Source organism: Balaenoptera acutorostrata, chromosome 20, assembly GCF_949987535.1.
Source record: "Balaenoptera acutorostrata chromosome 20, mBalAcu1.1, whole genome shotgun sequence".
NCBI classification, from domain to species: Eukaryota; Metazoa; Chordata; class Mammalia; order Artiodactyla; family Balaenopteridae; genus Balaenoptera; species Balaenoptera acutorostrata.
In genome coordinates, this window is record NC_080083.1 from 16,144,897 (window position 1) to 16,168,811 (window position 23,915).

Genomic DNA, 23,915 nt, shown 5'->3' on the forward strand with positions numbered 1-23,915 from the left:
AACAAGATGTGAGTAGCAGGAGGGCAGAGGGACTGGATAATCCACATCTGGATAATTTGGAATTTTCAAAAAACTGAAAATTGCTTATCTTAATTATTGAGTGCTTTCTTTCCAAATACAATAAAATATGTTAGTTGTGGGATACCTGAAATAAGTGAGTATTGGTTTGGAGAGTCAGTCACTAATAGATTTTGGCTTTCAGAGCCCTGTAAAGCCCACTTACAGGGCTGGATCCCACTTGCCATCCACCTTGCTAGTTAAAATAAGTGAATATCAGATGAATGTGAAAGTCCTAGAATTTCAGAACTTGAAGGCATGAGAAATTCTGTTTTCTTACTACAAATTAGGAAACTGAGGCACAGAGAGGTTACTGTATAAACTAGAAAGTGTCCGGACTAGAAAGTAAGATTCCCTGATTTTCCAGCATTGCTTCTTCTTCCATCCTCTCTCTTATTCTTAGGCCAGGTCTTTTTTGTCTAACACAGCCATGACCTGAAAATAACTAGCAAGCTCTTAAATTATTTTGAATTGCTTTCTGTGTACCTTCTTATTCAAACACAAATTTAAAACATAGACTAGAAAATATACCCTGCAGAAGTAGACCTACCTGTTTTTTACTCTAAAATGGTTATTAACTATTAAGAATTGAGCATTGCCTTCCTGGCAAGCTGCTAATGGATGTCCCTTGGAGTTCTGGAAAGGATATTGTTTCGGAACTAAGATTGATTCTTAGCCTCAGGTGAGCTTGAATTCTTCGATATTATTTTCAGGCCTTTATACTTTTCTATTAGGTTGACAAGTTTTATTTTTATTAAAGCCTGTGTACTTCAAAAAGTTCTTAGGGTAGATAGACGTAGTATGTAATAAAAACATTGCTCTCCAGAAGAGGGGGGCATACAGATAAATAATGGGAATTTAAAATAACACTGGAGTCTTTGCCCAGGCACATTCTGACTGTTTTATACTTGAACCTAGGATATCCACAGGTTTTTGCTGTTGCTGAGAATAAAGTCTGGTGGTGCTATGGGAAATTAGAGGGAAGAAATAAGTCATAATTAGGACTGAACTGGTAGTTTTGCTTTAATTTAACCTGAAGTTTTTGGTGTTAGGTGTTTCTTGAACAGTTCCTTAATAGACAATCCACATTGCTTAAATAAATTTTGACTTCATTTTGCTGAGAAGAACCAAAGAAAATAAATCTAAGTGTTTACTTTAGTATTGGATTATTGATGACTTAACCTTTGTCTGCTTTTTTCAAATGTGCTACTTTTATAATCAGGAGAAGCACATTATCCTGGTTAACTGAACTCAACCCTCTTAACCTGTAGGCGTTGAGGCCCTCACTGGCTCGAGGACCTTTATGCTGGGAATCCATTGAGGTGGATTTATTTGGGTGAAAAAAAGTGGATCACACATGTGTTGATACAAAGAGGAAATGGTCTTTAAATTTTGTTTTCATAAAAGGAGTTTACATGATGATGGTTATTTGGGATTTGTTTTTTGAACGTGGGCATTTGGGGATTTCAGACCTTGTTTTTATTTATGTGTTTATTTTTTAAACTTCCCTCCAGATCCCAAAAGGATAATCACTTACAATGAAGCCATGGATAGTCCAGATCAATGAAGGACCAGACTGCCTATTTGTAACCTTTCTGCAGCATTAGAGCCACCGTTCATGGGGGACACAAGGCTTTTATGCTCCTAGATCTTCAACGCAGCAGAGGAACCATAAGTAGAATCACAGGATAATATATACAAATATATATATATATATATACATATATATATATAGTTATTTAAAAAAAGGCACCTGAAAGTAATTAGACTTCTTAAGGAATCAAATTTATTTCAAGAGACTACACATGGTTATTTAATCTCTGGTACTGAATAGTTTTTTTTCTTTTTCTTTTGTTAGTTTTCGTTTTTAAGTGTGAATGCAAGTGATTAATGAATATGGACTTATTAACAAGCGTGGTTCTAAAGTTCCTGCTGTCATCAACTTGGGCAACAAATGACCCACTGGAAAGGCAAATCCACTTAAAAGATCTCTGTATCTTGTTCTGTGACTAAAGTGATACACTAATCACGGGGAACCCAGAATGATTCAACATTTTCCCCCACTCCTCCCTTGATCTTTTGGTTATACTATGAGCCCTGCGAGAATGCTGGATAAAATGCCTTGAAGTTTGCAGGGGTGTATTTTTTTAGCGAATATGATTTGCATGTCTTGCCAGGAGTTAAGCAGCCTCTGTGGGTTGTTGGGGAAATATTTTCTTTCTTTCCTTTTATTTTTTTGTGGGGTGGGGATAGGGGAGGGCATTGAAGTTCTACAGTTCTGGAATAGTTGGTGGTACATAGTTCACTTGGCTTTGGTTACATATTGGACTTTAATAAGTAAAGAATCCATGAGTGTCATTTAAAGAAAAGTTACAGAACAAACAATTGGCTTTAGATATTTAATATGGAAAAATACTCCTGTGCCCATATTTTAATGTAATTGTGTAAGTGGGAGCAAAAATATATTCTGCTTTTCAACTGTAGGTGCTCCAGACTTGCTCTCTGTCACTAACACTAAATGTGCTGTTTTTCTTGTTTTTCATCAAACATCTGAAGAGAAACTTCTGTACCTTTCTGTAAATTCTATTTTAATTTCTCAAGGGGGAAGAAAAAAGTCCATGAAAACTATGAAACTTCATGTTTTTAGCCAGTGAGGAGGTAATAAACCCTGCCTATAGAAGGTGTGTTTCCATTCAGACTATACTTCTGAGCTTATTAGCTTCTAATTATATCTTAATAAATATATTTTAATACTAGAGCAAATGGGTTTTTTAAAGAAAATAATGTGAAATTCTGGAAATTTTCTTTTGGGCAGAGAAGAGCATTAGCCCTGTCTTATCATCACATTACCATCCTGTTGCACTGCAGCTTGTATATAGCATGCTAAAATAAATTTTTTTGTGTGTGCAGAAACTAAGGGTCCAATTTAAGATGGGGTGGTGTTAGTGGCATAAAAACAAGTTCTCTGGCCTGACATAGCATTGCGTCACACACACACAGAAATTAGTATATCCATGTATGTCAAATACAGGTTAAAATAGCAGGGCATTTATATAGAGAGATGTAGTCTTCTAATAAAAGTAGACTGGATCCCCAGGGGTATTTGGGGAGAAAGTAACTACTTTTGCTCAACCCTTTTGCTTAAGAAATGTCCAGTTTTGAGCGACCGTAGTATGGATGAGTTTTCTTGTTTTGTTGATTATTTGAGGCTTTTAACAAGTAGTTTGTGAAAGAAGCTGTTGGACTCAGCATAGAGTAGAGAAAATATCTTTATAGTCTGGATTTCTGCCCTGCTTAGATTTTAAAAGTATAAGCATGGATTGCCAATTCCACTTGATGTAAACAAAACTTTTATACATAATATATATATATATAATAACTTATTGTATCAGTCCAGGTTCAGAAACTTGTGGTAGGCCAGTTCCAGATAGTTTCATTTCACCTGTAAACTGTATCACTTTTACAGATATTGTAATTTTCAAATGTATAATATGTTTACAGATGTGCCCTGCATTTAGTCTGCCTTGTTCTATTTTGATTTTTGTTGAGTCTCCTGCCTGCTTGCCAAAAGCTAGGATGCTTCAGGCCCATGTACAATTGAAAGTAGAGGCATCCTTGAGCTTTAAAGCATTGAACAAACTGGAAAATGCATACCACATACTGAAGTGAAAGAAGTCTGTGTTTTTGTGTTTTTTTTTTTTAATAAAAATTTTCAAAAGGTTAAAAAAAAAAAGATACAAGGTTGATTAAAGGAAAAAAAAAGGCTCCAGTTTGTTTTACAGGTTTTAAAGTTCTGCTGTGTGTTCAATTGCCTTGTGTAACCACTTGTCGCCTTAGGGCCAGATTCTCTCCCTCTCCCCTTGTCACCCTCCTTTTTTTAAACATCCATTTTGCTTACCTGGAATTTGAAAGCTCTTCTGTGTCACAACTCACAAGAAACTTTCTGGGTTTGTGATATACAGAGGTTGAATGAATACATATTTTAAAAGGAAACAAAAAGACAGCCCGCATCTGAATTTTTAATTTAGAAGCAACACTTACTTGAAAATATCTTTTGAAAGTTGTCATTGCTTTCCTACTTCCCTTCCATATCCCTCAGGCCTCCATGTTTAGAGAAGCCAAAAAGAGAATGTACCCCATCTCTGTGTTCGTCCAAAGGTTTTTGAGTCTCACTTCTAAATGAAACAATGCAACATTTCACTTTGATTTCCCCACTGAAATTTCCTTGATGATATGGTTAGAGGTATAGAGTTAGGGATGTCTCTTAACCTTCTGGAACCCTAGTGCCCCATCATATTAACTGTCAGTATTTTGGGGGCATTGGGTTAATGGACTTACTTGCCTAGGTACAAGCAGGACTTTGAGACATGTCTCCTTTGTGCTGTTTGGTAACACTTAACTCTACTTGTCGCAATCTCTCTTAGGTCCTCACACAATTCCTTACAGAGCACTTATTAAAAAAAAAAAATCTTAAGAGTTGATGTTTTCTGATTATTTTGTGTAAGCTTCAGCTGTGATTAATTTAGCACATTTAAATAACATTGATGTGTTATTGTTCGGTATAAAGAATTTTTCTTCAACTCAGAGTATTAGTACTGTAGCATAAACCAAATACAGTCTAGAGGGGGTTTTTAACATCCCTCCATTATAAAGACTGAAAAGGTGTGTGTCTGTGTGTGTGTTTGTTGAGTGCTTGTGTGTGTGAGAGAGAAGGAGATATTAAAAATTAGTAAATGAATGTGTGTAAGACATTATATTAGTATTCAGAGAATGAACTTGTATTTATTTTGTGCCATTTGTTTTCATTACACAGAATAATAAAGTCAGGTGGTTTTAATCCTTAAAAGGGTAGTATTTGAAAAATGGCACTAAGAATGAAATCATGACCTATTTTTTTAATAGCAATGAAGATACTAATTAAGGGTGAAGATTTCTTTTTTAAATCTGTCTTGATTGTAGGTGTCTGTGTCACATACCACTCTCTTGTAGATGTCTTGAATAATTCCCCTTCCCCACAAAAGACAGGGTGTATTTATCTTTCTCTTCATTCACCCCACTTTGCTGAACTGAAGTTAATTCCATAGCCTTTTCTCTGACTTCAGTAATAATGAGCTTTCACATACAGTGTATTTACAGCATCTGTAGTTAGCCCTTCCTCCTCTACTTTCTAGGAGGGGATAGACAATAACTAGGAATTTGTTAATGGCAGTTTGTTTTTCCTTGAAGTAAATGGCTGGAGAGGTTTAGAATTTTGCTGTTTTCCTTAATCATCTGCTTTCCCTAATCATCACAGAATCTGCAAAAACTTTATAAAGGAAAAAAAGTGCTGCATTGTTTTTTCAAATAACAGTTTCTAGGGAAAATATGACAAACCTCAATGAGTGTTGTCCACAGTACAAAATGTGTTTCTTTCACAAAACATTACATAGCAGTGGTAGTTGCGTGCTTGGTTGTTTGGCTTGTTGCTAACCCAGTTGGAGGCATCTAATAGTTTATTTTTTGCTGTAAACTTTTTTAGTGAAATTGTATGTCATGTACCAAATGGCCACAGTCAAGGAAATTTAGAAGAGGACTTTGATTTTAAATTCCTCTAAATAAGGAGGAAGTCATTCTTTCAAGGCTTTCTTCCTCAAGTTCTAGAAACAGATTAAAAGTCCACATTTTCCAAGGATTATGAGAATAGTTATGCCACTGAGCCATATCCTCAAATAACACATGATCCCTCTTGTATACCTGTGCTAACTGTGTAAAACAGACACTGTAGTGGGACAAATATATATTATGATCAGGTCTGTTAATGCTGTACCAGTTGTAGATTCTGATCAGGCAGTGTCTTTTAATGGTCCTACCCATAATTTTACTGTTGAATTTTTAAAAGAAAGGGTAGAATTTGCTCAGCTTTTTTCCCCAAAAAATGGTGATATTTGTTTAAAGGGGAGGGGCAGAGGATAGGACTAGAAGAATAATAGCTGCTTTATGTTTGCAGAGATGCATTAGGTTATCATTAGTTCTTAATATTGATGTTATTTTCATTAATGTAATTAATTGACAGAGCACCAGGATTCTTTTATAGTGAGAAAGATGGGCTTCTGCTTTAAGTATCTTAAAATGTTTCTTTTTAAATATACATCAATCTGTTCAGATGTGTGAGAACCAGGACCACCCTGGGTTGGTTTAAAGAATGATGAATCATTGGCTTCACTCAAAAGCAAAATTTCACTTCACTCAAAATTTATCGAGTTTTAAATTAAATTTCACACCATTTTGCTACTCAAGAAGGGTCTTAAATGTTGTCTGCACAGTAAAAACACCCAGTGAAGCATGAATGGTATGTTGCTTTTGCATTACTGGGAGTGTCAAATAGCAGTTATGGGCTAGAAACCTATGGAACAGCCATCCTCACATGTGGGTCTGCTGATTCAGACTTCCCTATTTATCCATAAGATTTTGTTTACGTCCAGAGTTCTAAAGCCATTTTATAGTACTGCAGTATCCCTTTTCTACAGCCTTATTAAAATAGCTACAGACATTTATTTTCCGGTTCAGTTTCACTTTGATTGCATATCAAAATTTTACTCTGTAGACCAATAAAACCAACTTGAGGTAAATTGCAGAGCTTTCCATAAATCCTTTTCTCCTCAGGTGCTAAACAAAGGCTCCAAAAATGGATACTGCTTTAGTAATGTCTGCTTTATTCTTAAATATTTCTTTTGCTAGGTGTAAAGATTTGGTGTTAACAAAAGTGGTTTAATATGTAAATATGAATGAATGCCTTTAGTTTGCCCCTGTTTGTCTGTTTCCTTTATCCTCCGTGGAGGAGGATCCTTTCATGATACTGAATACATTTCATTAGGTATTGTTGCATTTTTAGGATGAGAATACAACTATTTTCTGTCTTGGATTAATCCTGCTGCTGCTATGAGAAACTGAAAAATCAAGAATGTGATGCACTTTTTACATTACTATATACCATACCTTTATAGGTTGCTTTGATACATTTCCCGTAGCACAGCCACTAACAAAAGTGAATGAATTTAAAAATTCTCTTTGGGAGGGGACCAGTACAAATTATTTATGGTATTGGCCTATTATGGTATTGAAGGACGTTAACTTAGGAAAATACAAATTCTGTTAGTATTACACATTTTGGCCTTAAAATGTCTTCTACTACTGAAAATCTTTTAAATCTTAATTTTGCTTCTGTTATTCCCTCTGCCTCAAAAAGAGGAGTTGGGAAGAATGGCTTAAAGGAAGTAGTATCATTGGTTTGTTGCTGATCTTTTAGAAAGAAAACAATTGTCTACTATATATACTGGGAGCTTATTTTTGTTTGTATACAGAGGAGAAATAATGTTGCCCCAAGCCAATCCGATTTAGTTTAATCAATTCAATCAAAACCAACTATTCTGCTTCTCTAGCGTATTTTTACTTAGGAAAGATAAACTTTTGCTACTTGACAAGAGGAAAAGTCATTTCTCAAGCACATACTCAAACTTGAAGGAGATTGAACCCAATATGATGGAGGAAAAACACCAAATGGGGTGGAAGAATGTGAGAGATGTGGTCCAAAGCTATCTGATTATATTTTGATGTTGCCAATATTGCAAAGCCAAAATTTTAATTTGCTTATTTAATATATTTGTTGGCCAGAGATCTATTTTTATATCAATGTGCCTTGCATGTATATTAAAAAAAAAATTGGAAAGGCCATGTTACAATGCCTGAGATAGTTGATGGTTCTTACCACCTCACTAATTTTTATGGAGTATGAAATGCTCATTCTATCGCCCAACTGGTGCTCTCTGTTTAAAGTTACAGATCTCGTCACAAACTGGAACTATTTTATAAACTGGGAAGTGATTTGATTTACTTTTTTGGTTGTTTCTTTTTTTTTTTTTTTCCTTAGTCTGTTAGTGGCTGTTCTGTAGTGGGAAATAGTAAAAGGATTCTTCACTTCCTTTCCCTCCCCGCTCAGCACCTTCTTCAAGTAATGTGATGACACCATTTCTTGTGTGCTTTGAAAAAAGTTTCAGCTTGCTGTTTCCTTTAGTGTTAGAAAAAGCATTGTTTGCAAAATCTAGGGAGATAATGGAGTCCACTTTCATTTGGAATTCTATGTGAGCTATGATCCAAGTTATTGGCTCTTTCCAACTTTAAAATTTTTTATTGTTAAAGCACCTTGCTTAGAAAATTTTAAATATTTATGTCTGCAACAATTGTCTCAAAATAATGAACTGTGCAATTCTGTCATTAAAAAAAAAAAAAAAAAAAAAAGATCTGAACTCTCCCTACTGTGACTTGTTAGTTTCTCTGTATTTCCTGCCAGTGTAAATGTGAAAAGCTTTGCTTGCATTACGTTTTAGAAATGCATTTTGCACACTCGAATTTTGCCGAAGCTCCATGAAAAGGTTAGATCTAAGTAGATGAATAAAGCTATGCACATGTTTTGAAAGTTTAATTTGTGTGTCATTACCAAAAGTGACCTATCCTTATTACTTTGCTGCTCTTAGCTTTACCATGTTTAGAAACATGGCTCAAAGTTAGAGTTCTGGGCTAGCTCATCAGTGGAACTAGAAGAGAGGAAAATTGGCACCTATTTTAATAACATAGGTTTAAAATGAGAGCTTGACTCATGTCTACTAAAGGGCTTTTTTTTGAAACAGGGCAGTTTTATCAGCTTTACAAACTGTTGGATACTCTTCAATGAAATTTTCGTTTATTTGATCAAATAGAAATGGGAAGTAATTGAAACTGAAGTGAAGGAAGGACCTTTGCCACATGGAGTTCTGTGACAATTCTATGTTAAACCTCTAAACCTGGTTTAAAGGTAGGATAGCCTTTTTACCTTTGCTTTAACATAAATTTGGTTTACTGAATGAATGACTGACTTGAGATAAGAATCATTCAGTTGTTTAAAGATCAAAGCACAGGTTAAAGATGATGTGTATCTTTTTAAAACTGCCCAAGCTGATTAGAACAAGTTAGAAACTGAGCTGATTTGGTTTAATTGCTGCAGTCTGCATGTACTAAATAGCTTTACTTCACATGTATGTGTACTTAAAGGTTGTGTAGATGTACTGGCCAGGTTTTATCAAATCATCTTCTAAAAGATTGTTTTATATTCTCTTCCGGACCTTTGTAGAAGAGGCTAATATGTTTCAGTAGAGATAATACTAATGGTATTTTCCCCTTGCTCCTAGATATAAAAGAAATATTTCTGTTTTATAGCTTTTTCCTATGTATAGAAGAATATTACTTCTCTATCAAGTGTGCTCTTAATGTATGTTGTTGTCTTTGAAAACACAGCAAAACCCTTCTGTACCTTCACTGAAAGTGACAGTTAAAATCTAAGTCTACTAGTCAAGATGTGAAAGGTGGCCCATAATGCATGGCCTTAAAAGGCATGAATGCAGGAGTATAGCATCATCTTTGATGGCTATGGCTACTCAGCATCTGTCAGTAGTTCACATGTTCAGTCTTAGAACGTTATTGGAGGAGCAAAGTAATTTCTGTGTCTTGTGTGCATCAGCACTTAGGAGCTGAGTTACCTCTTAATCTGGGGGAAAGGACAATTAATGGGCTACAATTAGGTTAGAGGATTTTTTCCCTTCCATCTCCCAATTTAAAAAATGTTTTTTCAGTGTTTGTTTTGCCCAGTCAGAATGATAGGCCTTTTCTAGATACAAGAACAGTGGCCAGAAATTTACCCTTTTGCTAAATGCTTAGGTATTTGCCATAGCTGTTTCTGATGTCATGGATTCTGAGGAAGTGTCAGTTACGTGATGATCTTCCTTTATTGGTGTCTTACTTCATGTTCAGTGTTTTAAAAATACAAAATACAAACACTCTACATCCATACCCAGATTTACTTATTTTATCAGAAAAAAACTTGAGAAATTTGTAGATCAAATTAAGAGACAATAAGTGTACATTGTTGAATAAAAAATTTTAAAGTTTCTGAGGTGTTTGTGTTATCATCTTTTGTGTGCTTTAATTCAAAAAAACTACTGAGAACTAAGTTAAGATCGTGACATTGATAATATTTTTTTCAAAGTGTCAAATGTGCAAATAATTTAAGTCTTAAATATAGCATGGTCATAGGTCATGGTTTTTTTCCTAATCATACAGGTTATTAAGGTACTTAAGAATTGGCATGTGTATGGAAAAATCGGTTGTGAGAGCAGCTATCCTGCCTTTTGTCATGACATTGAGCCTTATGTTCTTCCAGCTGAAATAAGAAACCGAAATTGAGCTAAGCAATTAAGCAATATGGCAATGCATATTTGAGAAGCTTCCTAAGTTTGTTCAGCATTGATTTGTCACAAGTGAAAAAAAGCAGTGCTAACATCAACATTAGAGTCAGGGTTAGAAAACATCAACATTAGAGTCAGGGTTAGAAAAGATGAAAAAACATTTACCAAAAGTGTGTCTGTCACTATATACACTGATACATTTGGGTTATATGCTTTCATGTTCTTTGAAATAGGGAATCATTGTCCTTGGCCAGGTAAGTGACTTGCAAGGACACAAAAGGGAACTTGGGGTTTTATTGAAGCTTGTCTTTTAAGATTCTCAGCCATGTAAATGTGATTTCTATAAAGCATGGTAGTTAATTCAGTCTACAAAGTTGTTGGGTTTTTTTTAATGACATTTATTGTGGATTTCAGCAGCTAACATTTGGAAGCAATATCTGAGCAGAACATAAAATTCATTCTAGATTGCTTAGCAAGGTCTCATGCTTGGGAAATCGTTACTTGGAGCTTTTAATCCACTACTGTTGGATACGGCGAATTGATTGAATCTGGGAAGTCTGGGCATGAGAACCCCACTCTCTCCAGTGTTTATAGTCTCCTCCATGATGGTCACATTCCAAGATATACTGATAGCCACGGTATCCAGGATACTGGTAGCAAACCCAGCTAGAAAAGCCAAAGCAGATTGGATTATTAAAACTAGTTAGGAACCTGGTCAAGACCCCCAAACCTGAGCCTCTTTCCTCAACACAATGATATGGAAGGCTTTTAGGCTTAGAAAACAAGAGCCATCCTAAATACGCCAGGCACCATTTGTGAGCAGATACCTACAGCCAGCTGAAAATTAACCTTGATTATGAAAAAAGGTATGAGAGTAGTCAACCTAAATCCTTCCATAGAGGAATGTCTGGGGGAGGAAAAACTGAGATGCACTCACGCTCCACATTGTATCTTCATGGAACCAACTTCCTTGTTGGGCCAACCCATGGCTTGCAAGGAGGGGTAGTCATCACAGATTTCCCATTGGCGTCCAATAAAGTTTTCTTTCTCAAAGATGGTAATCTTAGACTCCTTATGATTCTGTAATGCAGAAAAAAATTTTTTTTTAAGTTTAGTACCAGTGTTAAGGCTGTCATTGTAATTCTTTACCACATTTATCAAACTCAAAACTCTCCTGGTTTACAGGAGGAAGTACATGATCGTTAATTGTAAAAATATTTCAGGCAATACAGAGATTTTAAAAATTGGGTAATCCTGTTTAATCCAATTTAATACAATAACATTTAAGTTTTTTTTTTTTAAAGGTCTTTTATTTATTTATTTTTGGCTGTGTTGGTTCTTCGTTGCTGCGCGCCGGCTTTCTCTAGTTGCGGCGAGTGGGGGCTACCCTTCGTTGCGGGGAGCGGGCTTCTCATTGCAGTGGCTTCTCGTTGCGGAGCACAGGCTCTAGGCACACGGGCTTCAGTAGTGTGGCACGTGGGCTCAGTAGTTGTGGCACGTGGGCTCAGTAGTTGTGGCTTGCGGGCTGTAGAGCGCAGGCTCAGTAGTAGTGGTGCATGGGCTTAGTTGCTCCGCGGCATGTGGGGTCTTCCTGGACCAGGGCTCGAACCCATGTCCCCTGCATTGGCAGGCGGATTCTTAACCACTGCGCCACCAGGGAAGTCCCAATACCATAACATTTAAAATGTACAAATAACTGATATACTTTGGAACAATGAAAGACCAATGAAAGAAAATTATGACAGCAGGAAAAATATTTGAAACACATAGGCAACCAAAGGATTAATTGTAATGTGGAAAAGATCCCACAAATTGATAGGAAAAGTAAGTCCATGTGTGCCTAAGTGTTTGTGTGTGTGCATGGCATTGGAAACAATGTAAATGTCCAGTAGGGGATATGAAGACTACACAAGCGTTAAGAAGGCAGAGACTAACCTTTATGAAGTTCAGAAGCAGGCAAAACTAGTCTTAGTGATAGCAAGTGGAAAGGAGCAGTTGATTGGAAAGGGACACAAGGTAATTTTATGGGACAATGGAATTGTTCTCTTATCTGATTAGGGTGTTGGTTATGTGGGTATACATGTTTTTCAAAACTCATAAGAATATACACTTAGGATTTGTGCATTTTACTATGTGTAAATTATATCAATACATTAGAGGGAAAAAATCAGAGTTAAAGTGAGATGAAAACATCCAGATAGGGAAATACCTTTTAGTTCTAGAGCTGTTTAGTTTACCGTTTCCACTACTTGAATTTTGGTAGGACTTTAAACTAAGATGAGATCATTAACAGCTAAAATCATGAGAAAATCACATGATATAGATGAACATTTGAAAAGGTTTTAGCCTAGCCTTACTCCCAATGTAGGGATCATTTTTCAACACACTCCTCAAGGTCATCCTGCTTCTGCTTGAATTCTCCAAAAGACTAAAAGCATCCCATTCTGATGCATGATTGAATAATGCTTAGTGTTAGAAACAAGAAAGTTAGGAATCAAAGATAAGAGGTGCTGGAGCTCTTGCCTACTTCTTCAGTCATCCCACTGTACTAAAGGGTTACTTCAGCATTTCCCTGTTTCTAGGTAAAATGCTACACAGATTGAAATTTAACTGGCCCAGGGTTTTTACTTTTATTACATGGTAAGTGCTCTCACTAATTATCCTATTGCACTTTTGAAGATCTGGGCTCCTGAATATCCGCTTCCTGCCATCTATAAGCAACCCTTACTTTTAGTTTAATAAAAATACCATCTAGGAGAGAAAAAAAGCAAATGGTAAACTTAGAAACTAAGGGAGCAGTGTTTTTCTTTTCTCTTTATACTTTTATCCTTCCTGCCACATTTCAGCATAACTGATGGGAAATAACCTAAATGTCAGTCCATATGCACCCTCTCTTATCCATCCCCCACATGCACAGAAATGAAAATTTCAGGGACTCACAGCTGAACAGATGGGGCGGAAGGACATGAGGCGCTCAATGTGGTAGGCGTTACTCCCGCTCCAGGCATCCCAGCGAGGGTACTCTCCTCTCTCCAGGACAAACTGTTGCCCGCAGAAGCTGGTATGCTCATAACCAATCCAGCTGCCGAAGACAAGTAATGGTGTTTGTTCATGGTGTTCGGGGCTTACATGGCCTCATGGAGAAGGCATCTTTTGTTTTAGATGTTAACAGTGGGGTAAAATATCCAATTAAAGCCATACAAAGTAATACTTTTATCATGAGAGGTGGAGAATGAGCTGGCAGCTGCGCTATGTGGGTTTGTAAATATATTTGTTTTGGGATTATCCACTGAAGAGGTGTACTTCACTGGCCTGAGTAATGAGTATTGGCAAAGTCAGTCTAAAATTATATTTCCTTTCGAAGTTACCTTATTCTCTACTTGGAGCTCCAGGTTCAGGATCTAGTGACTGACTATTGCTTTGGCTCCAGCCAAACCTATTGACTTCTTTCTAAGGAAGCAAAGGGATGAACAGGCAGCTGATGAATGACTAGTCTCTTGTTTCCTTGTCACTTTGTGGGTTCTTCTGCATACCTATATATACCTATACCTTATTTATTAAAACACCTCAGATTGATTTTTCACAACCAGGTCTCGGTTACTGATGACACCTTAAAGAATTTTACTTTAAGGGTTGAAGAGCTCAATTTTGGGGGTGAGCAACTTGTGGAAGCCTATCTACATGCACGGCCAGTTCTGCCTAGGCCAAAGTAGAGTCCTTGCCTTTGTGTTTTCAGGCTGATGATCAAGGCCTCAACTAACCTGCCAAGAGTAAGAAGACAAAACAAGAGAGGGTCTTCCTTGCCAAGGAGATTAACCACCACCTAGAAACTCCTGGAAGACTACCTAGGAACTAATATGACTCTCTGGAGTTGAGTTCCTTTTTACATAGAGAAATTAGCTAACAGTGTCTGCTCTGGGACATGAAGGAGGGGAGTTAGCTGTGAAGCTGTAGCTTGATAGTTTCCTCTCTGTTTTCTGTAGGAAAGAAAAACTCAAGGGGCTTGTGGCTATTCTGAGGGAATCCCAGGCAGAAGCCTATGGGCTCCAGAAGCACAGAACTGATTGCCATCACTGCCCCACCCCATGGTATATATTTCTTTAATCCCCCCCAAATCTAATACCAAGCCACTAAGAACCTCATGTTCCTTCCAGCTTTGAGTTACTAAATTACGCATGTAGTGACTTTTTTTTTTGTTTGTTTTGCGATTACTTAAGTATGGAGGCTTCTCTCCCAGAAATGATTAGAGTTTGGGGGAACATCTTTCTTCCCTGATCTCCACCTTTAGAGTCACATGTCTGAAGGGACCAGAAATAAGGGGCCTGATGTTCTGCAGAGGTCTATACTCACGCGCCACATTCCACCTTGAGAGACCGGACATTGTCAAAACTGCGCTCAGAGACATTTGGGCAGGAGCTGGTGAACTCCATTCTCTTGCCCTGGAAGTTCTCCTGGTCATAGATGGTTATCTGAAATGGGATTAAAATGGGAAAACAGAGCGAGAAAGTGGTACATCAGGAAGAAGAGAGGCCCAGGCCAACATCTTAACCTGTGTCTGGCCCTATGTTTTCCATCACTAGCTGCAGCCCAGGAGGCCTGATGAGGTCTCTTCTAGTGTAGACTGGGTTAAGAAGGGGTTTGAGCTAATAGCACTGGTTGGCAGTGTTCACGTGCCCAGTCGGGATGAGGCGTGGGGATTGGTTTCTGATAGGAATTGTCCTCCAGGGATGATAGCTGGCCTAGTGGACATACCAATGATTTGTGGACTCTTACTCCACCATGCTTCCTGCATAAGTGTGGCCCAGAAGCCAGGAATCTGGGAGACCCAGGGGCTCCCTGTGAATCATTTCTTAGCTTCTCCAGACACACCTGCTATAGAAACCTAAAGAGTAAAGGGAGAATTGTGATAAACCCCTTTCATACCTTGAACTAGAACTTGGCTCTTGAACCTGGCTAGAGGACAACTCCCAAAGCTGTGAACAGGACTCAAGAGTTGACCCAGTGAGGAAGGTAAGGGTGTTGAGGGAAACTGGCTGAGGATCAGCCACTTCAGGCTGTGGTTACAACCAACCTCACGTTGGGAGTCAGGAGACCATAGTCCAATCATTTATTTGGGATCTGGTGGCAAATCTGTCCTCATTTCTGGGCCCTCAGTTTTTCCATGTCATAATCCACTCGGGCTCCTCTATTTTAAGATGATTTTAGCAGTGTGGAGGAAAATTGACCTAGAAAACTAGGTATCATTTCCCACCCATCATGGGCTTCCAGGGTCATCCTTCTTCTGTCCAAATGGGGCACCCTGAGAGAACCTTCCTGAGACAGCATCTGGATTTTGGGTGAACCCTTCCCCTACAAACTGGTGTTTTATTGGTCAGTCACTGTCCCATGGAAAAGCACAGCTCTGGGGCCTGCTCTGAGGTGGTATTATACCCCCTTCCCTGATGGAGTCCTCAATTTTCCATGTGATGGGGATGGGCTTACCTTCCATGGCCCCACAGACCCCGGCATGGGGTTAGTTTGAGCCATCTTGGTGGTTGGAAGGGATTCTGGAAGACAGAACACACACCAATGACATGGTCTCTGGGGTGAGGGAAGAGAAGCACAGGCGAAAGTAAAAGAGGCTTGAAGTCCAGTAGACAGACTTTGGTTGGGATGCTGGCTCTGCCTCTCACTGGCTGAGCCTCAGTTGTTTTCCATCGGTAAAACTTCTATGCGCAGAGTTATTGTAAGGATTAGAAGCAATAACGCAGGTAGAGCACTGAACAGATGCCATGACCACTTGATAAACGTGGCTCTCGTCCTCTTGCCTGCCACCAGGCACCCGCTGCCGGTGGCAGCATCGCCTCAGTCTTACATACCCCAATATAAACCCCTTGGCAACCATCTAGTCCAGACCCTTCATGTTACCAGTGCGTGGTCTCACTGTCACGTGGCTCCTCACAGCCCTCAAACTGACCAGCTGTGCACAGCCATGCACCGTTCCCTCCATACTTCTCTGCCTTCTAGACCTACCCAGCCTTGGTCTTGCCTCCTGAGACTTTGCTGCTTTCCCCAGCCTATGGTGACTTGCTTTCTTTCCTCATTGCCAGCACTCATCACAGTACTGATCTGTGTTCCTATTGAATATGTCCTGGGTGAACATCTCCATGGCAGGGCCTGGGTCTCCAGAGTGACTGATGTAGCACCATGCTGAGCCCATGTTGGGGTGGTGAGTGTTTGAGGAGGGGGACAGGCGGCATTGAAAGACTTATCAAAGGGAAGTGAGGAAGAAAAGAGGATGATAATAATAGCTAATACTTGGGCTTCCCTGGAGGCGCAGTGGTTGAGAGTCTGCCTGCCAATGCGGGGGACACGGGTTTGAGCCCTGGTCCGGGAGGATCCCACATGACGCGGAGCGGCTGGGCCCGTGCTCCACGGCTGCTGGGCCTGTGCTCTGGAGCCCGTGAGTCACAACTACTGAGCCCGCGTGCTGCAACTGCTGAAGCCCACGCGCCTGAAGCCCGTGCTGTGCAGCAGGGGGGGCCACTGCAGTGAGAGGCCCGCGCACTGCGGCGGAGAGTGGCCCCCACTCATCGCGACTAGAGGGGGCCTACGCGCAGCAACGAGGACCCAACACAGCCAGAAATAAATAAATAAAATAAATAAATTCGTTAAAAAAAAAATAGCTAATACTTAACAATGGGCCACCCTATGCCAGGCCCTGTCCTATATGCTTTACATGCATTAATGCATTTAATCTTCACAATGAGCCTATGAGGGAAGCACTATCATTATCCCCATTTTACAGATGAGGAGGCTCATAGAGGTGAGGTAGATAGAAAAGATGATAGGAAGAGTAAAGGAGGAAAGGATGGGGGAGAGGGCAAGGAGGGAGGGAAGAAAGAAGACAGGCAGGTGTATATCAGTTTTCTTAACTCAGAACAGCCATTCATGGCTTTTCCCTCTGGCTGGTATTGGCCCAGGGACTGATGCATATAAACTCTGTGGCGTAACTTTCCATTCTGAACCTCTGAACAAGCATTTCCTAGCTCTTGCCCCCTTACCTTCTCCCTATGCCCCAGGAGCCTGTCATTTCTTGGGGCCCCATGCCCCCTCCCAGCCATGGTTGCTAGGGTAGTGGTTATTGTCATGTAAGTGACTCCTCTTGGGGTGGCAAGAGAAGACTACCTCCCCCAGAGTTCCCTAATCTTCTCCAGCCGTCTTCAGAGGCTCTGACCACAAGGCAGGAAGACAAGGTCCTCCTTCTGGGCATGTCTCTGCAGGGGAAGGAAAGGAAGGACCAGAGCGCCCCTCAGGGCCTTACTCACCCAGCTCCTGCTGCACAGTCTGGGTCTCCATCTGGTGCCACTTCCTCTATGGCCCTGCTCTTTATAGCCCTGCGGCTGATGCCCTCCGGCCCTGTCAGCACTCTGCTTTCCCTCTGCTTTTGTTCCCCGTGATCCCAGAGCTTTGGTGGCTCAGCCTGCTGGGCGGGCATCCCTCAGGGCTTTGTTTAAACCTGGGGTACAGAAATCCAGAGAGGCCCTGCTGCCGTGGGCGAGGCTGGCTGTGCAGGCCTTGGCTGCTGTGGACTTGCTCTCAGAGCAGCTGGGAGGTGAGGACAGGTCCCTGCGTGTGTCCTTGTCCCCTGCTCTTCTCCAGATTCCTTTCCTCTCGCCACCCCAGGACCGTCTAAGACCCCACGTTGTAACAAACACATCAAAATGCACCTCCCTTCTCATACAGGATATACATTTTGGTTGTTGTTGTTTAAAAATGCAAAGGATTATTACAATTCTGAACTCTGTTTTTAAAAAAATGGTTCAGTGTGTGCTTGGAAATCTTTATTATACCATATTTATATGTATAACTATGTTAGAGTTGAATTCAGTTATGGTCAGCTAGTAGACATGACTCTCTCTGTAGCTATGTTATTAAATATTCATTTTAATTTTGCAGCTTTCTTTTTCAAATTTGGAGCCAATAAATCTTTTGAGGTTTTTAAAAAATATATTGTTTGAGGCCCTTAGCAGTCTCACAGGCCCAAGGTACCCTAACAGGTAAAATGATTTCTCCCTGGAATTTCAGGGCTCTTGGTGAGAATAGTGTGTGGTAATTGGGGGCCTCCCCAGGAGCCCTGAAAGGGAGGATGTGTTGTTCAAGCATCATAGCTACTGTGAGAAGGAGGAGCGTGCCATGGGTGGGGAGGCTCTGAGCCTGGCGGATGTGAGTTCAGATCCCAACTCCCCCTGGGTGAGTGACTGGGCAAGTTATTCAGCTTCTCTCAACCCCAAAAAAGGAGATACTATCTGCCTGACATATCGTAGGTTTATTATTACATATTATCCTACTCTCTTTCTGTTGACAGATCCTGTAGAAAATCTCATAGCAGCTTGGAGAGAGGAAGAAACTTTTCCTAGTAAAGTTCTCCCAATCCCTCTGCCAATCTCTCTGGCCTGTAACTCAGGTTTGTCTGAGCCCCCTTCTCTCAGAACCAAAAGTCCAGGGGCTAGTTCTGGTATACACACAAGTATTTGCAGGTCAGGCAGAACATTCCAAATCTACTGGTCTGATGATAAGCACGATGTGCCACCCTAGGACGTTTCTGCTGCTTGATTAACGGATGGCGTCTGGATCGATGGCTGGCGAGAACAGAGTCGCCTTGGGGATCGTGGCCGGCTGGTGGCTGTGCAAGGGCTTAAGGCACCAGTTGTCCATGCTGGTGATTCTTCCTCAACTTTCCTTTTCTTTCTCCTCAGAACTGGGGTCTTGGGAAAACACTTATCTGTTCATTTGTTCATTCATTCATTCCTTAACCCCTGGGCTGGCTTAGGTACCCCCACCAAGTGCTCTCGTGGCACCCTGTACTTACCGATGATTGCATGGGTCACACTTAGAAATTGCTTTAGAAACTAGAAATATTGGGCTCCGAGGAGGGAAACTGGGCACTTGGGGTTCGGGTATAGGACAAAACTTTTCGTAGTATATTTTTCTGTACTTTTTGAGTTTTGAACAATGTGGACATATTTCTATCAAAACAAAGTTATTTTTGAAGATAAAGAAACTGATTGCTTAATTATCTGCTTCTTCTGCTAGACGCCATCCTCTATGATGGCCGGGGCTCAGTTTTGTTCATTGTTATATCTTTGGCTCTGGGCAAAACTCTTAGCTCAGTAAATATGTTTTGAATGAATGAACGACATCCAATGATGGGGTTTTGTGACTCTGGGGGCAGAGGTGAAACTGACGTAGTCCTCACCACCCTAGCCACAACCGACCTGCTTGTGTTGTGTTTGTGCTTCATACACGCTCAACATCTCAATTTGGGAGCTTTACACACTACTGAAGTGTTAGAACCATGCTGGCTGATTGAGCCAATTTTTAATTTTTGCAGAAAAGTGGGGCTTTTACGTTTGATTGAAAAGCCCAAACCCATGAACAAAACCACTGTAAGGGGGAAGATCAAGGTCACTGTGCAAACAATTTACAAATATCCATCCAATTTTCCTGGGGTCATAAACATCCCCAGCCTGTCCTCTATCCTCTTTCCTCAATTACAAGTCCGAGGAAGCCAGAGAAGGAGTACCAGATCTCCAGTGCTACCATCATGCTTTCCAAATAGCACCTCAATATGTTTTTTTAAAAATATTTATGTATTTATTTGGCTGTGCTGGGTCTTAGTTGCGGCACATGGGATCGTTGCCACGTGTGGGCTCCTTTAGTTGCGGCATGCGGGATCTTTTTTTTAAAATACATTTATTTATTTTTATTTATTTATTTTTGGCTGCATTGGGTCTGTGTTGCTGCACGCGGGCTTTCTCTAGTTGTGGCGAGTGGGGGCTACTCTTCGTTGTGGTGCTCGGGCTTCTCCTTGCAGTGGCTTCTCTTGTTGCGGAGCAGGGGCTCTAGGCTCCTGGGCTTCAGTAGTTGTGGCTCTCGGGCTCTAGAGCGCAGGCTCAGTAGTTGTGGCGCTCAGGTTTAGTTGCTCCGTGGCATGTGGGATCTTCCCGGACCAGGGCTCCAACCTGCGTCCCCTGCATTGGCAGGCAGATTCTTAACCACTGCGCCACCAGGGAAGCCCTGGGATCATCTTAGTTGCGGCATGCATGTGGGATCTAGTTCCCCGACCAGGGATCGAACCTGGGCCCCTTGCATTGGGAGCGTGGTGTCTTAGCCACTGGACCACCAGGGAAGTCCCCTCAATATGGTTTTTAACCAAGTTCTACAGGATTCCCCCCCTGACATTGTTTGGAACTACTGCTTCACCTGCCCCATGATGGTTATGGCCTCAGAGCTCCAACTCCCTCTGCTGTCCCTTTCCAGGAAAGTCAGGGCAGAGCCACTCCAGGAGTGGGAACCAAGAGAGCAACCAGCTGTATTCCCTTCTCCCAAGCTGGGTTTGGGTCTCTCCTCTTCATCCTTAATAACAATAACTACAGTGTACACAGCATTTACTGTGAACCAGACACTACCTCCTTTATTCTCAAAACAACCCCATGAAGTAGATCATTATGATACCCATTTTACCAATGACTTAACTGAACATCTGAGGGGCCAAGTTCTGGGCCAGGGAACCCAACAGGGACTTGAATGCACGTCTTTCTAATTCGAAAGCACGGAGTTTTTCCTCCTGGCAACCCTGCCTCTCTGGCGTAAAGTCGGATGATAATACCTACCAGACCCACGGCTGTCAGATGAAGGGAAATGAAGGTGTTTAGGGCAGCCTTTGGGACCCAGTACCATCAATAAATGGTAACTATATTATAGCTTGTTCCAAGTCAGATACTATCTTGTGCCAGATTCTCATAGAGATGAGTGGGAACAAGCAACAAAGTTTTAGAAACATTTATCAGATAAGAAATATTGTCTTTGAATTTCAAAAAGACCACATTCATTCCGTTTTGGGTTTTTTTTCCAATAGTTTTCTCTATTCGATTTTAACAGCGCATTCTGTCAGTCTGATCTTCTGCAGGGCATTGATCTATGGGGGACAGGGATTGTGAAGTCTGTTCTCAGTCCACACACTCATCACATGAACAGGTGGGGCAACCGTCTACCCAGTGGGATGGGCTTTTAGATGTGGAGGTGATGACAGACGTTGAGGAGAATGAGACAATCCCCAAATGTAATGTGGTCGATTTGAACCTTGGGTTCCCCAGCACTAAGGCTACATGCCGATCATGGTAGATGCTCAGAAGAACTTTATGGATGGCTTGGACGCCCTGGCCTTGTCTCTGGGCTCAGGGAGCCTCACAGGATGAGGCCCAGGGTGAGAGGGGTGAGGTCATGGGGCCAGGGCAGCCCCTGGACTCAGCACTTTTTGGCAAGAGCATAATGAGGCTGACCAGGCGGCTGAGCAGCACTTCTGTTGTTTGGGAATAAGCAGGATGAGTACAAAGCAAAGGGCCCAGTCAGCGTTCAGCCAGCACTTACCTCCCCCATGAGGGGCTGCTTCGGGGGAACCTTTTTTGCCCTAGTCCTTGCTACACCTTTAAACAAGTAGGAGAGCCAGGGCCTGGCTGGGCCTGAGAAGGCGCAAGCACTAGGAGAGAACTTGGGAGGCATCTCAAGCCTCTGGTTCTTTCTGAGCTCTTTCTGTGTTCATCTATCCCTTTGCTTCCAGGCATAAACGGATGCCCGCTTGCCTGCTGGGGAGTGCTGTTGTCCTAAGGGCCCAGCCTCCTAGCCTGCTTCTTCTGTGTGTAACTAGCTGGAGGGCATCTCAATTCCATTCAGTCTTACTGAATTTCTCAATACTGCAGGTTGTCATTTCCTCTCAACTGGAACCGCAGGAAACTATTAGAAAAATAGGAACGAAGATGGGACTTTCCTATTGGGTGGCACTCAGCCCATTCTCTCAACTACAGCCAAGTAGTTCAACTCTGTGTCTCATTTAGGGCGGCCAGATTTAGCAGATAAAAATATAGGACACCCAGGTCAATTCGAATTCCAGATAACAAATTAATATTTTGAAGTATAAATAGGTCCTAAACATTTTTTATCCTAAAAAATTATTTGTTGTTTATCTGAAATTCAAACTGAACGGGGTGTCCTGCTTTTGATCTACCGGCACCGGTCTCCGTCCACCTTTGTCTGGATCCAGAGGTGATACCCCACTGCCAATCTGCTTCTCTGTTGTCCTTTGGAGAAGACAGTGTAAAAAAGTCACCATCCTCATGATCACTTCCCTGGCATACCCCGTCCCACCAGCCACCCTACAACATCCTTTGATAGAGTGGAGAACGGGAGAGAACCTATATGTTTTTAAGTGTTTTCCCAAATGTTAATCTTATTTAATCCTCCCAAGTAACCCTGAAAGATATGCTTAGTTAACCCCATTTTACAGTAGAAAAATCAGACTCAGAGAGCTTATGTTACTTGCCCAAGGTCACAATGCTGGGAAGTGGCAGAATCAGATTTCAAACTCGATTCTCTTTGGTTCCAAAATCTATATTCTTTACCATGTTGTTTATAGGAATCCCTTACCCTTCATTTGTTTGAACAGCATGACTCATAGAGAGTAGCCATAAAAGCACATTTATTTTCATCTCCTCTGCCTCATTATGTTTTTCCATTGGGGCTAATTTCTTTCCCTTGCCCTGGATGTAAACTTGGGCAGTCCCAAGACTTTTTGTGGCCATTTTTAGGTAATAAAAAGTTGGATGTACTTTAAATCATAAAAGACAGTCTCAATTTAAAGTGAGAATGTTCAATCCACTATAGTAACCAAAACGTCAATCTCCATTCAAAGGTGTCTTCTCCTTGCTACCCCAGATAGGACCTGCGTTAGGCAGAAAGCCTGAGCCCAGGTTAAGGGCACTCTTTTTTCTTTCTCCTGCTTACTCACTGGTTTCTGATCCTTCTAGGATTGGAGGGAATAGGAGAAGAAGGAGAGCAGAACATTCCTTACTTGATGGTCCTGTGATAAGATGGCTTCACACTCTGTGCCCAGCAAATCTTCAAAACTGCCCGTCTTGTGGGCACTTACTGGTTCTTGGGAGACGCCCACCTCCTCCCTGCCGCCACCACCACCTGCAGTAACCTTGACCCAGGTCTGTGCATCTCCACTCTGGCTATTGTTCCTTCTTCAGCTCCTAGGCCCCTGGTGGTCTACGTCTAGCTTTACTCTGCTGAGGACCCATCAATCCTCCAGGAGTTCTGCTGGACTAAATCTGCTCCAGCCCCATCCCAGTTCCTTCTGAGGCATGACCCACGCCATGCCTCAGGAAACACTACATGTACTTTACCACAGCAAATTCTAGAATGTAGGCTGATTCTTACTTAGCCTCCTCTGCTTTGCCTCATCCCTCAGCAACTGCCCAGCTCAACTTCTGACCTTTAGATTTCTAACTGCAGGGACACATAACAGGCTTTCTAAGTGGAGACCCTGGAGCCTTCACTTAAGGTGAAGCTCTTTCACTCCTTCCCTGAAGGATGATGGGGTTCATAGCACAGCTTCTCAAAAAACTCTCTCCATAGTCTGTCTCTAGTCTCTCCAACTGTACAACCTCGGTGTCAGAAGGAAGTGTTAAGAGCCATCAAATCAGTTCTCAAACACCTCCTTTGAAATTTCTGCATAGTGTTCTGTCACATAACTCACTTTGGTTTCTTTTTTTTTTTTAAGAT

General features: G+C 41.1%; 2 protein-coding genes across 2 annotated transcripts in view; one reads left to right on the top strand and one right to left on the bottom strand.

The window, feature by feature from the left end:
• Positions 1-10,018, top strand: part of NUFIP2 (nuclear FMR1 interacting protein 2) — a 29,048-nt gene extending 19,030 nt beyond the window's left edge. The window contains exon 4 of the mRNA XM_007183858.2: positions 1,572-10,018. Within this exon, the coding sequence (XP_007183920.1) occupies positions 1,572-1,624 (53 nt within the window). The 3' untranslated portion in view covers positions 1,625-10,018. The remainder of the gene's footprint in view (positions 1-1,571) is intronic.
• Positions 10,019-10,828: 810 nt separating this feature from the next.
• Positions 10,829-17,648, bottom strand: CRYBA1 (crystallin beta A1). The gene is made up of 6 exons (XM_007183859.2): positions 17,618-17,648; positions 15,792-15,856; positions 14,661-14,779; positions 13,251-13,392; positions 11,248-11,390; positions 10,829-10,976 (listed from the first exon to the last, which is right to left on the bottom strand). Exons 1-6 carry the CDS (start codon positions 17,646-17,648, stop codon positions 10,829-10,831), a joined length of 648 nt encoding a protein of 215 aa, XP_007183921.1.
• Between the last annotated feature and the right edge of the window lie 6,267 nt (positions 17,649-23,915).